General features: G+C 53.4%; 1 protein-coding gene and 1 long non-coding RNA gene across 5 annotated transcripts in view; one reads left to right on the forward strand and one right to left on the reverse strand.

The window, feature by feature from the left end:
• LOC109549652 (uncharacterized) overlaps positions 1-13,119 on the forward strand; it is a 127,782-nt gene continuing 114,663 nt past the window's right edge. Inside the window, exons 1-5 of one of the 3 annotated variants that reach the window (XR_012330347.1) lie at positions 1-1,242; positions 4,186-4,374; positions 5,517-6,100; positions 7,560-8,253; positions 8,654-8,762. Coding sequence is in view for 2 of the 3 variants with exons in the window: in XM_073801508.1 (XP_073657609.1) it covers positions 1,137-1,242; positions 4,186-4,374; positions 5,517-6,100; positions 6,340-6,519 (1,059 nt within the window). In the remaining variant the exon portion in view is untranslated. Of the gene's footprint in view, positions 1,243-4,185; positions 4,375-5,516; positions 6,101-6,339; positions 6,811-7,559; positions 8,254-8,653; positions 8,763-13,119 lie in introns of those variants that run through there. The other 2 variants (XM_073801509.1, XM_073801508.1) reach the window with 2 other exon arrangements.
• On the reverse strand, positions 6,940-11,124 carry LOC141278086 (uncharacterized). Of its 2 annotated transcripts, XR_012330349.1 has the most exons (3): positions 10,487-10,926; positions 9,841-9,895; positions 6,940-8,187 (listed from the first exon to the last, which is right to left on the reverse strand). It is a non-coding gene; the product is annotated as an uncharacterized lncRNA (long non-coding RNA). The 2 variants fall into 2 exon arrangements; XR_012330348.1 differs by lacking the exon at positions 9,841-9,895 and having other exon boundaries at positions 10,487-11,124.

Here is a 13,119-nt window from a genome sequence, read left to right on the forward strand (position 1 = left end):
GGCCCAGACAGCACGACTGTATGCATGGGGGCGGGGTGCACCTTTCTAGTATCAGTGCAGGGCTGTGAAACTGGGGAGAAGCCACAGGTGGAGGTACAGAAGGTAAAGCATCAGCAGCTGCTCCCAGGGGTCAACACAGAGGCCACCCATCCCCACAGAGCCACTCGGCAAACCTGCGAACAGTAAGGGGAGATGACAGACCACACAGTGGATAAAGTGGCACCTGGGCAAGAGCATCTGAGGCACCCCATGGGGTTTGAACCACAGGGAAGGGCTTGAAGAGAGACACGGGTCCAATCCTCCTGCAGGTGGCGGCAAGGCGGACCCTCCTGTACTCTGTTCATTCAGCAAATATCTCCTGGGCGCGGGGGCCATCCTAACCGCAGAGGGCTTGGCAGGGGAAGAAATCAGAAGCAGCCTTGCCTCTTGTGAAAATTACATGGGAAGAAACAGAAAGGAAGCAGGTCCACAGGCAAGATCAATGTAGAAGTAAAAGTTATGAAGAAAATAAAGGAGAAGAATAAGACAGGAGAGGGATGAGGTGGAGGAGGGTGGTTAATTAGAAGTGGGCGGTTGGGGAAGGCTTGGCAATGAAGTGATATTTGACTTTTGACTAAAGTGACAAGAGGGAGCGGCCGCTTAAAGGTCAGGGACAGAGTGTCCAGGCAGATGGAGCAGCTCGTGCAGAGATACCAAGGTGGAAATCAGGATGGGAGCGTTCAAGGAGCAGAAAGTAGGCCAGTGTGCTTGGAGCAGAGTGTTGTGGTGATGTGGCCAAGAGGGCCACCGTAGGGAGTCTGGATTCTACTGAAACCCAAAGAAAGCCCATTATAGCGTTTCAGCAGAAAATGACATCACTGAAGAATACCACAAAAGGGGAGACCCATTACGAGGCTGGGGCCGTGGTCCTGCCTGGAGATGACGCGGCCTGGCGCAGAGGATGTGTCGAGGTGAAGCTGAAAGATGGGGTATGAGGTGTGAGAGAAAGGGAGGAATTAGATGTGGCTCTGGGTTTGGTTCTGAACAACCGGACGGGTTTTTTTTAAGAGATGGGGAGATGGAGGGGAAGCAGGTTCAGATGAGGACCAACGGCTCCACTTCGTCATGTTAACTTTGAGGGTCTCTCCAAACATCAAATGCAGGGGCTCAGTTGGCAGGTGGATCCCCAAGGAGCTTGGCAGGAGGGCTCTGCACCAGCAGGTGTGTCCCAACATTTCCCGCAATGGAGGATACCTACTGCGTGTGAGTCCCCCGCCTCCCGAGTGGGTTTTCCAGGTGCCGAGTAAGAAGGTCTAAGACTGAGTTGGGGAGAACCGTGAAGAAAACAGCTACAGGCGGGGAGCTGTAGGAATTGGAAGGTCTAGTTCCTGAGTTTTCAGCCTGCTGGTCATCTGACCTTCATGCATTTGCTAGTTCTCACATCCTTCATCTGTAACGTGGAGGCACGAGACAATAGGAATGAAAGTGCCTGATACACGCTTGCCACAGAGTAACTGCCCAATGAACAGGCAGTTGACCCATAAATATTCCACTGGGAAGGTGTACTATGCTCTGAGTGTTTGTGCCCCCGCCAAATTCATATGTGGAAATCCTAACCCCCAGGTGATGGTATTAGTCGTCAGGGCTTTTGGGAGGTGATGAGTTCCGGAGGGAGGATCCTCCATCAGTGGGATTAGTGACCTTAAAGAGAGTCCAGAGAGAGCCCAGGTCCCTTCCATCCAGTGATGGAGGACACAAGAAGTCTGCAATCTGGAAGAGGGCCCCCCCTCCCCGCCAGGCCTCCCCGGGCCTCAGACTTCCTGACTCCAGGACTGTGAGCAATAAGTTTCTGCTGTTAACAAGCCCCCCAGGGGGTGGCATGTTGTTATAGCAACATGATAACACTAAGACAAGGTGTTTGCATTTTGCTGGGGGGAAAGGAAGTAGATAAGTAAATGTTAGGGCTGGTGAGTGGCTGTATGGAAATGGGGGGGTGGGAGAAAAAGAGGGAGAGAGAGAAGGAGAGAGAGAGGCCCGTGGCCACACCCATTCTAGGAGGGCACAGGAATGGAGCTGGTTGAAAAGACTAAGCATCCCAATCTCTATCTTTCTCTATAGCGCCCAGCAGGAGAGGCACAAATTCTGTTTAACAGAAACTGTAGTAGCACCATTTCAGGGGGGAAGGCAGCACCTTGGGTCATCTGCTCTTCTAAGGAATAGCTGCAGCAGGCCCTCCCCTGTTGTGGGTCTGTTGAGGTCCTTATTAACACTATACTCTGTGAGGCCAACCCCGCTGTTCCCACCAGGATCCCAGCATCCTCGGTGCCTCTCACCTCCAGCCCAGGCAATTCTACGCCGGGTTCACTCCTGATTCTCAACTCTACCACTGTGGTCCTCCAAGTGTGTTCCATGAGTCCATTTGAGGGGAGGGTGTCCCCAATACCCTTTCAGGAAGCCTGGGTGGTCACAACTATTCTCGTAACACCAGACACGGTTTGCCACTTACACCGTGTCAGCTTTTTGCACTGAGCTCAGAGCACTGGTGGGTGAAATCACCAGCCCCTAAGCAAGAATCAAGGCTCCTGTACCAGCAGTCATTATAGCCTTCACCGCCACATGGTCTCAAGTTTTTAAAAAGCCAGCTTCATTTAAGGACGTTCTTGCAGAAGTAGTAAAATTATTATTTCAACCCTTGCATGCACATCCTTAATACTCTGCGGCGTAGTCTAGTATGATTTGTTGTAAGAAAAGCACTTGTGTGCATACGTAAGTCACAAGGTAAGCTTTTTTCATGGAACACCAGTTTTTGGGGAAAAACAGCTGATAGACAAACTGCGGTTACTCAGACTTGGTATTTGGCATTTTCTCAAAAAGCGATGAAGTGAGCCTAGCACTTCAAGGAAAATAACTGACAGTATTTGTTGCAATAATAAAATTTCAGCATCCAAATGAAAATTAGAACTTTCTAGATTTTGTATTTGCCACTGTGAGCTTGAGACTTCCCAATACTTAAAGACTTTTCTAATGGGATTGGTGGTAATATTAATGAATGTGATTTTTTAAAATTATACATGCAATGATTCAACATGCAGAAGATCTGCAGAACTCAGGATTTTCCAAATGACCAATGCATAGCATCACAGAATCATGCATGAGTAAAAGATCCATTCAAAGCACAGGAGTGAGCGATGGATTTTAATGGAACAGGATGAAAAGTTCGTTGGCATGGTTTCAGAGTTCACACTACAACCAACCTTTCAGAAGCTACCGCCTGTCAAATTTTGATATGGTACCGACGAAGAATAACCACAGTTACCTGAAAGGGTCATTAAATGCTCTCCCCTTTGCCAGCTGTGCATAGCTGTGTGAAGCTGGATTATCATGCACTTCACATCAAAACATCTTCCCACAGATCAAGTGCGGAAGCAGACATGCTTTCATAAATCCGGGCATTAAAGAGATTTGCAAAATTATGTTTTTAGGTACCACTCTTATTTTTTATACAGTGTAATTAATTTTTTTATAAAACTACGTTATTTGTATTGACGTGTAATGGGTTTTTTAATTTGTTTTTTAAAAGTTATAAATACATAAAAATATATTTAAATATTTTAAAATTTTATTTTAATTTCAAACCCAGTAAATATTGACAGACATTTTAAAAAGCTCTTTAGAGTCCCCAGTAATTTTGAAATGTTTAAATAGGTCCTAAGACCACAAGTATATGCGGGAGGGAAAGGAATCAGTGCACTGAGAGGCCGCAGGGGGAGAATACAGAAGCCTAGCAAATTAAAAACATTCCCTCTGTCATAGTTTCCTAACCAGCGAGTTGCAACAATTTAGTTGTCACAGCCCTGTGCCTTGTGAGTCATGAGCAGCTCTGTTTAAAACCCTTACTGAGCTCCCTTTCAACGTGTCTTTTTGAAGAACACAGGCCATGACCCAGAAACCTGCAGATACCTGTTGTCCACTTACCCTTCGTAGGTGAGGCAGGATGCAGTCCATCAGTGGGACAGTGTCAGGCACAAGTTTCATCGTGACGCTGGCCCTTGGTTCCCCAGGGCGCTGTCAGCTACACGCCGTTGTCCAGTGGTTCTCCTGCTCCTGCCCTTGCAGCATTTCATGAATACATCCCCCCAGCATACGAATTTGAGGGGAGACACATTAGGACTAAAGCATTCAGTTTGTCATTTCTTTCTTTCACAGGTCATCATCTAAACCCAACCCAAACTCAAACTACAGACCATTTGTTGAAGAGACCGTCTTTGCTCCATTGTCGAAGCTCAGGTGACTCTCTTGATAGGGGTCCCTCTCTAGGTTCCCTATTTGGTTACACTGATCTACTTGTCTGCTCTCCAGCCAGCACCACACTGCCTGGATCGCTGCAGCTCGACAGTAAGTTTCGAAGTCGGGCAGCATCCGGCCTCGTTCCTCCCCTTCCGTCCTTCGCTGGCTCCTCTGGGTCTCACCACTTTGGATCTGCATGGATTCCCACAGGCAAAGCCACCTCTTCTCACTCCGTGGCTGGTCCTTCCCCGGGCTTCCTGGGAGTCGAGCTCCGAGTGTGTGTGCCTGGTGGGCATCCCACTTCACCTTCTCGAGAACCTCCTCTTAAAAACACCCCTTTCTTCAGCTCTGTCCATTCCCATTCCCGAAACCAGAAGCTCAGACTTTCAGCCATGGCCTTGCTAAAATGTGCAGGGGTTCCCATGCATTGGAGGATAAACGTGAATTCGTCTCGCCTCTGACAAATCTCGCTTGTCTTCCTTTCTTCATCTCCCGCTTTCTCCCCTTCACCCTGGGCTGCAGCTGCACCAGCCTCTTTTCTGTCCCTTGGCCACACCGAGCCTCTCCCACCTTTGGACCTGGAACCTGTTGGCCTCCGCCTGGAAGGCCCCTTCTCCCCTTCAGGTCACCCTTGTGTGCCACCTCTGCAGAGAAGACTTCCGCAACCATCGCTGCAGAAGTAACCTCCCCACCTGCTGTCCATCACCACCCTTTATTTCCTTGATAGCATTTATTGAAAGTATCTCATTATCTTGCTTGTTTCTGTTAGTTTCCTCGCTAACTAGCTGTGTTGTGGTTGGAATACATATGAGCCTCTGGAGGATCTGGGGACAGCCTGCTTCTATCTAAAGAAAAAATATTTTTCTTTTCTCCTCCTCTGAAAACCCTCTTGGGAACCCTAAGGTTTTCAGACTTCGGAAACCAAAGAAAAGGAAAGGGAGTTCTTTTCAGGCAAAGACAACCTCTGTTCTTCCTCCTGCCAAAACCCTCAGCTGCAGGCAGGGAAGAGCTCAGAGCCAGTGGTTTCACTGAGTGGAGGGTGTGAAGACTGGGGGGGGCGGGGGGATTCCGGTAGGCAAACCCAGAACTCATCTCTCTAGAGGCTGTCTACCAGCCTCTCTGGAGGTGTCCCCACTGGTCCCGGGGACTCTGGGCGGTGGGGAGGAGAGCCCAGCCTTTCCCAGAGCTGCTGGCGTCAGTGCAACTAGCCGGCCGGCCCACTGCCTGGGCCTGGACTCCTGTTCCAACAGGACCTGGACTTCAGGCAACCGCAGGGCCGGGCGCGTGCACGGTGAGGGGCATCCCAGCTCCTTCTTCAGCGCCAGCAAGTCAAGCCGGGGCCAGAACACCAGCCGCCGGCCCTGCACCCGGCCACCTCCCGGCGCCCGGCCACGTCCGTGTGCAGGACCTCCTCCCCGCAACGGTCAGGGCCAAGCAGCTGACCGAGGAGCAGGTGGCCGAGTTCAAGGAGGCCCTCTCCCCTTTCGATGAGGACGGAGACGGCGCCATCAGCACGCGGGAGCTGGGCACCGTCCTGCGGTCGCCGGGCCAGAAACCCACTGAGGCCGAGCTCCAGGACCTGGTGGGCGAGCTGGACCGCGACGGCAGCAGCACCGTGGGTTTCCCCGAGCTCCTGGGCCTAATAGCCCGTAAGGTGAAGGGCAGGGACGCCAAGGACCAGATCCGGGAGGCCTTCTGCGTCTTCGACAAGGACGGCAACGGCCTGATGGGCACGGCCGAGCTGCGGCACGTGATGACCCGGCTGGGCGAGAAGCCGAGAGACCAGGAAGTGGACGAGATGATCCGGGCGGCGGACGTGGACGGGGACGAGCTGGTACGCTACGAGGTGTTCATGCGCTTGCTGGTTTCCAAGGGCGGCCACAGACCCACCTCCACCCCCACCCCCATCCCCACCCAGGGTGTCCGGGCTCTGCACGTGGCGCCGGAGGACCTGCCTCCGTTCCCCCGGCCCCTCCGGGCACTGCTCCTCCGCTGGTTGACCTGATCCAGCTGTCTGTCCCCCTTTCCTCTCCTCTCCTCGTTCCTGCCTACCTCCCCACCTTCTCCTTGCAGGATGACACAGGCCGCTCCCAAGCCCAGCAAACCCCAAATGTTCCATCCCTCGGGAGCAGAAGCTCAGGGATGTCCCTGTGCACCGACCAGGGCAGGAGGATGGTCACAGCCTCACTGGCTGCTCATGCCCCAGGGAGTGCGCGGTGTGCCCTCCGGGAGCCCTCCACGTGGGATCCCTAAAGCGCACCCGGTACCTCCATCCGCTGCGGACCAGGGCCCTGGGGCGAGGGGCACTCTTGGAGGCTGACAACCAGGGTCTGGCCTCCTGAGAAACACCACCTCCTTTCCCCGCCCCCGACTCCCCTGCGCTCTCTTGTTCCCTTCTGTCTCTGTGCCAAACCGCGGCGAGGTGATTTGTCTCTTAAAGCTGGGAGTCAGTTGTAACACGTTTGTATTCACCTTCTTGGAGGGAAATTTGAAAGGGAGAAAGAGGCCACAGGGGAATAAAGAAAACGTCTGTTTTTCTCTGGTTCCAGTGGAAATGATCCTTGTTAAGTTCAGGGTTTAAAAGAGGCAGGAATCTCTCTTTTTGTGCTTTTTGGAAGTGCGATGAAATCTTGTATTGATGGGCGTAGCGAACAGAGAGGAGTCTAGGCAAGGTAAATCTTGAATATTTATTTCAAATAAAATGGAGAAGTTGGCAGCAAAGGGTGGTTAAAAATCCATGTAGAGCTTCTAAGATCTGAGTCGATTATGGTGGGGAAGGAACAGTGGTCTGTGTTCATGGATTTCTTACATTCATGATCGAGTTGTTGGGAAGTGCAGTTTGAAGAAAGTCAGGGCTGGAGAGGGCCCGTGTGGTGCAAAAGCAAGAGACAGTGCTTCCCGCGTTAAACCCTGGCTCCCAGAGGTGGCATCAGATAACCCCAAGGCCGAAGGGACTTGTCAGAGATTATTTCAGTGTTTTCGTGGGGTGGACACTACACCTGGGGTTATCAGAGAGGGCTACCAGCCCTGGGACAGTCACAGAGCAGCTGGCCCATCTTGACAAGTCCTCTTTCCTGACACCCTCCCCACCATGCACATTTCCTCATATGTAAAGGGAAGAGCATGGGCTCTGGGGCCGGACAGACTGGGAATGTAGTTATTGCTGCCCTGCCGACTGGGCCCAAATCACTCGTCCTCCCCATGGTGACAGCTGACACTCTGGCGGCCCTTCCTGGGCGCCGGGCCCTGCTGTGAGCACACTGCCTGTGCAGTGACTCACTACCACCCTGCAGGGGGCCACCCTCTGCAGCTTCCCCGTCTACAGATGAGGAAGCCGAGACACCGAGAGCTTAAGAAAGCAGCCCGTCCCACAGCTGGTAAGGGGCAGAGCTGGAGTTGGATGCAGGTCTGTGCCCCTGATCTCACTCACAGCCTCCCTAGAGCTCCACGGCCTCCACCGTGACCCGATGATGAGAATCGCGCCTCCTCCAGCACTTGTGAGGATCAGAAATCATCTTAACATGCCTGGTATGCAGTAGGTGCTTAATAAATGACAGCTACCATTGCTATCATCCTTCCAGCACCAACACTCTGTATTTCCACCCGTCGGAACAGTCCAAGGGAAAAGCCGGGGTCTGGTTTAGGAACTGGCCCCGGCGGGACAGCTGCAGAGCCCCCTTTGTGCAGGAAAAGAAACCAGTGCTCTGACCGTGGGGCCTTGCAGGCTCGGCCTCTTTGGGCTCATCCTTCCATAGCCTCAACAGTCGGGGGTGGCTGAACTCCTGCAGGTGCAGGCTTGGGAGCAAGCCCGTAAGAGTGGACGGAACGTCTAGGTGCCATGGACGTGGCTGCCCCGGTGCCATGAGCAGAGAACCAAGCCCGTTGTCATCTCAGAGGCTCAGATGTGCATCATGGTCCCATCTGCCAAAAGAAGCACTGACGTCATCCCCAGGGACCTTGTGTCTTTCATGGATCGTGTGCTCAGAGGTAAGGAAGGGGAGGTTCCAGGTCTCCCTGCACAGTGTCCACGGGTCTACAGTTGCCAGTGTGGGCCTGGCTGGGGAGCTGGCATTCAATCCCCTCTGTCCTGGTGGGTGCCCTGAAGTATGGGGACCTGTGTGCCTGCCAGCACTTAAGCTGGAAGGGGTGAGGTGTCTTTCTGCATCTCTGTCCGGCCTCCTGGCATCACACCGGAACCACCCTGCCTGCATTTAACTGGCTTTAGAACCTGTCATGAGAACCCCTGGGGCCAGGGCAGGAACGCAGCTGGTTTTGGAAAGACCTCCTGTCCCTCCCGTGGGTGTGCCGGTGACACCCAGAAACCAGGCTGCGGATGAGGGGTCTGAATAGACTGGAACCAAGATGACAGTTTCTCCCTCGTCCCCAGGGACAGCAGAGCCCCGCAGACCACCGCCTGCTGTTTCCAGTTTCCAGCTTGGCTCTCGTGACCCGGAGCACTGGGGGGAGTGCATCCCATGGGGGACTGGCACACACAGGTTAGTGATACACGGGCCTCCCTTCTGCGTGCAGATGGGAATCAGGCATCAAGGCTGAGGGGACCACAGAGCTGAATGTGCCCCCCTGGGTTTTACTTTCCTGACACAATTTTTTTTAATGTTTTCTGTTGTCCTTTCTCATTCAAGCAAGGCCATCAGCCAGCTCTGCCACGTGGCTGGACGCTCTCCCAAACTGCTAGGTTAGGGACAGGGATGCCAGCCAAGGGGCACACAGAGGGTGGCGCTCTCTGAATCTGGGGGTCCCCTGCCTTGGTCGGTGTGTCCAAACTGCAGTGGGTGCAAGTCCTTCACGATTGCTGACAGCCAGGCGAACCCTTCACAGTGCCCACCTCCATGCCGGGCACCGGCCACTCCCACTCCGGGTGTCCCGTCACACCTGGGCCTCGGCCAGGGACTCGGGCTCCTGGGCCACACCCGCGTCTGTCTTCAGCCTCCTCTCCACCCGCCACACTCCATCTTCTTTTCCTTCTCCCTCCCCACAGTGCCAGGACTTGTGCTGTCCCCAGACACCTAGATAGACGTTTTGTTGGTAAAGTGCGGTCACCGCAATTGCCAGGTGTAGGTCCTTGGCCTCGTTGAGTAGGACGGGGCAGGGGGGAGGGAGGAGGTTGGGAGTGGGGCCCTGAGGACCTGAGCGAGGAGTCCAGGCCTGCAGAGCAGCCCGCGTTTCCGGAACAGACTTGGAGCAGCCCCTCCATGCTCAAGTTCCCTTTTCCTTTCAGTCCACGAATAACTGGACTTAACCTCCCTTCATCCCCCAAAAAGGTGCTTTCTGACTGCAGCTCAGAACATTCCATCCATCCTTGGGGAAGGAATTTATAAATATTACCTCGGCTTCCATGTGCTTTCGGCAGGCCTGTCATAAATCAGTGCAGGGCTCCTGGACCTCCCAGGCTATATAAAGCCACTCTTCTGCCTCCTGTTTCCAATTTTAAATCAAATACAGCTCAGCCCCGCAGGCTCCTGCGGATTCCAGGGGCCGCTCAAAGTCTCCCCAAACCAGCCTGCTAAAAATGACTCCGTTGTTCCCCTGGAGAAATTTAAAATTAAAACTCACGTGTGGGGTGGAGGCTGCCCACGATGAATATGAATGAGGAATACAAGATGTGTTTCTCCACCAAAAAACAAAGCAAAAAAAAACCTGTCTGTGAAAAAGGTCTGGGCCCAACTCACCTGCCAACCTCCCCACCATCCTGCCTTTTGGGTGGTTGTTTCTATAGCAACCGGGTTCTCAGGTGCCTGGACACCCCGTCCCCCCACCCAGAGGGGAAGCAACCGGTTAAAGGCCTCCCCTAGCCCTCTGATCAGGTGTCAGGGGCTGGGGGGCTGGGGCACCTTCCGCCAAGCGTGGGGAACGGAAACGTCTTGGGGCTAGTCCTGGGAGACGCGCTTGAATTGACCTATAAAGGATGGAGGGTTTCCATGCCCGGGGAGACAGTACCTGTGGAGACAGTCAGTGAAGGAATCTCACACTGTCCCCTAAGCACCTCCTCTACTCTTCCCACCTTTCTAATGGCCTCAGAATCTCCAGGGAGGGGAAGGAGCCAGGCCCTTGGTACAGAAGGAGGGGTGGCATCTGGAGTCTAGCATCAGGTGGGCCCAGGATGTCCTGGCTGGTCACCTGGTGCTGCCCTGCAGGCCTGGGATAGCTGAGCATTGGTGGAGGGACCCCACCCTCCCCCACCCGCCACGGGGAAATGTACCTCGTGCAACACTGCCAGCCCGTGGGTAAAGCTCATCTCCCTGGACACCGAGCTGGCCCATCTCTCATCCATCACGTGCCCTGCAGGCTGGTTTGGAGGGCTCCCAGGATAGATGTTCAGGTCTCACTGAAGGCAGGCTTCCATGCCGAGACCGGACGGTGTGAACTGCTCACCAGGCATTGCATTTTCAGCTCCTTAAATCCTCAAAACAAGCAAGTGTGGCAGCTGCTTTAATGAGCCCATTTTAGAGAAAATTGAGGCCTCAAGAGCCTAAATAGCTTCCCCCAAATCACGCATCTAGTAAATCAGAGTTTGAACCTGGGTCTGACCAGCTCCAGAGCCAGCATCCTTCCCACCATCACAGAGAAGCTTCTCGGAGCAAGCAGCCTGAGACTGACGGCAGCCTGACCTTGCAGAAGTCTTGAGGCTCCAGCAGAGCTGCAAAAGGCACGTCGATGGGAAAGGCCTGCAAGTGGGAACAGCTGCTGGGCAGGGTGTGGGCAGCCAGGACGCAGAGAGAAGACAGACATCAGCTGGTGTTGAGGGAGCCATGAGAGCCGCTGTGCCAGCGCCTGGATGGCTGCAGAGGGAGTGTTGTGAAGCCTCCCACAGCCCTGGGCCCTGCATGGGGTCCTCACTGCGTGGCCCCCCACCCTTGCCCAGGCACTGGAGGGCAATGCAGTGTGGGGCACCTGCTGCCCCAAGGAACTGGAGGAGGCCGCCGTCACCAGGAGAGAGTTCTGCCCTGGCCCATGTCTTCGTGACAGTAGATGCCAATCAGTTCGCAGTGCTGAGCAGGCATCCCTCTGGCCAAAGCTGGGCCCAGGCCTTTGTCACTGGAGAGAGGAGCTCGGGAATGTCTGGGCCTCCAAGCTTCTGTTGTGGGAGAATGCTGCCTCCCCCCAGACTCACATCGTGGGGTGATGATGGGCAATCATAAGAGACTCATGTCCTCGTGGGTTGAATTATGTCCCCCCAAATTCACATATTGCAGTCTTGACCCCCAGAACCTCAGGGTGTGACCTTATTTGGGGATAGAGTCATTATGGAGGCAGTCAAGTTAGAGTGAGGCCATTAGGTTGGGTCCCAACACTGACGTCCTTCTAAGAAGGGGAAATTTGTGGAGGGTTTTTTCAGTTTTTATTTATTTCGTTATTATTTTTTTGACCATGCCACATGGCTTGTGGGATCTCAGTTCCCTGACCAGGGACTGAACCCAAACCAGGGCAGCAAGAGTGCAGAGTCCTAACCACTGGACTGCCAGGGAATTCCCAAGATGGGTAAATTTGGACACAGTTGGACGATCACGTGAGGACACCAGGAGAAGACGGCTGTCTAGTACCCAGGAGAGCAGCCTCAGGAGGAACCAGCCCTGCTGACTCCTTGATGTTGGACCTCCAGCCTCCAGGACTGGGAGAGAATAATTTCTGTTGTTTAAGCCCCACAATTTGTGGCTCTTGGTTACAGCTGCCCAACAAGTGCACAATACTCCCTGTATAAGGCGGGGTTAGGGGTATCACGGATTGGTGTCTTAGTCTGAGTCCCCGAACTGGTTTTCTCCTGGTCCAGCTCTGATTTCATGAGTCATACACACTAGACTCTGAGAGAATCCGAGGAGAAAAGAGATCTTGCCACATGGAAAAACACCTTCTGATGCACTCTGTTGCCGCTTCCCAGCCACTGGTACTGCAGACTCACCTCTCCCAATCTCAGCGCCTCTGAGAAGTAAAACAGTCACTGGAGTCGGCGTGACAACGCACAGTGCTTCAAAACCTGAGGGTGCGATCTCTCCATCCCCCCGACTGAATGCAACGTGACGTTCTTACCAGGGAGCCTGAGGTAGAGATAAAATTTTAGACTTGAAGAATCTTGGGTCTGTACACCGCCTTAGGAGTTATCTGGCCTGATTTCCCACCCAGGATGAAAGGCCTAAATATGACAGCGCCCCGGAGAGACGGCTGGTTTGCATCTCCTTGAAAGTGTCCATCAGAGAGTTCAAGGTCAATTGGCCAACAGTTGGATAATTCTTATCCTTAGAAAGTGTTTCCTTATGTGGGTCTGAAATGTGTCTTCCTTCCTTCTACCTACATCCTGGGTAGATTCCACAGCCCCAGAAAATATGATGAACGCCTTCTCTCTGTCAGTTCTTCAAACAGCTATAGAGACCATCAGGTCCTGCCCTACACTCTCTCCTCTGCAAAGTAGCTCTAATTCCCTCCAGAGTTTATGTGACACACGTTCAGGCCGCCTCACCTCTCGACATGCTTAAGCGTTTCAAAGTCTCTCTTGTCGATGTGTCACTGAGCCCTAGCCAGGTGTGACCAATGCCTGTGGCGGTGGGGCCACATCTCCCTGTGCTGAATACGGCACCTCTAAGAATGAAGCTCGTGGTCAAACCAGACTTGCGCCCAAGTGATATGCTGCTCATCTGACAAATATTGTTGAGCGTGTGTGTGCGTGTGTGTACGTGCTGGACTTCAAGGGACACAAAGATGATTAAGACTCAGGACCTCACCACAAATGGAGGGAAGATCAGTAAAGAAGTGGTTACAAGACAGTGCCGGGGGGTGGAGGAGAAAGTGGATGTGTGGAGGAGGAAATGCCTCGGCTGTCCAGCCAGTGGAGGGGCAGGG

The sequence above is a fragment of the Tursiops truncatus genome, chromosome 2 (assembly GCF_011762595.2).
Source record: "Tursiops truncatus isolate mTurTru1 chromosome 2, mTurTru1.mat.Y, whole genome shotgun sequence".
In the NCBI taxonomy this organism is placed as follows: domain Eukaryota; kingdom Metazoa; phylum Chordata; class Mammalia; order Artiodactyla; family Delphinidae; genus Tursiops; species Tursiops truncatus.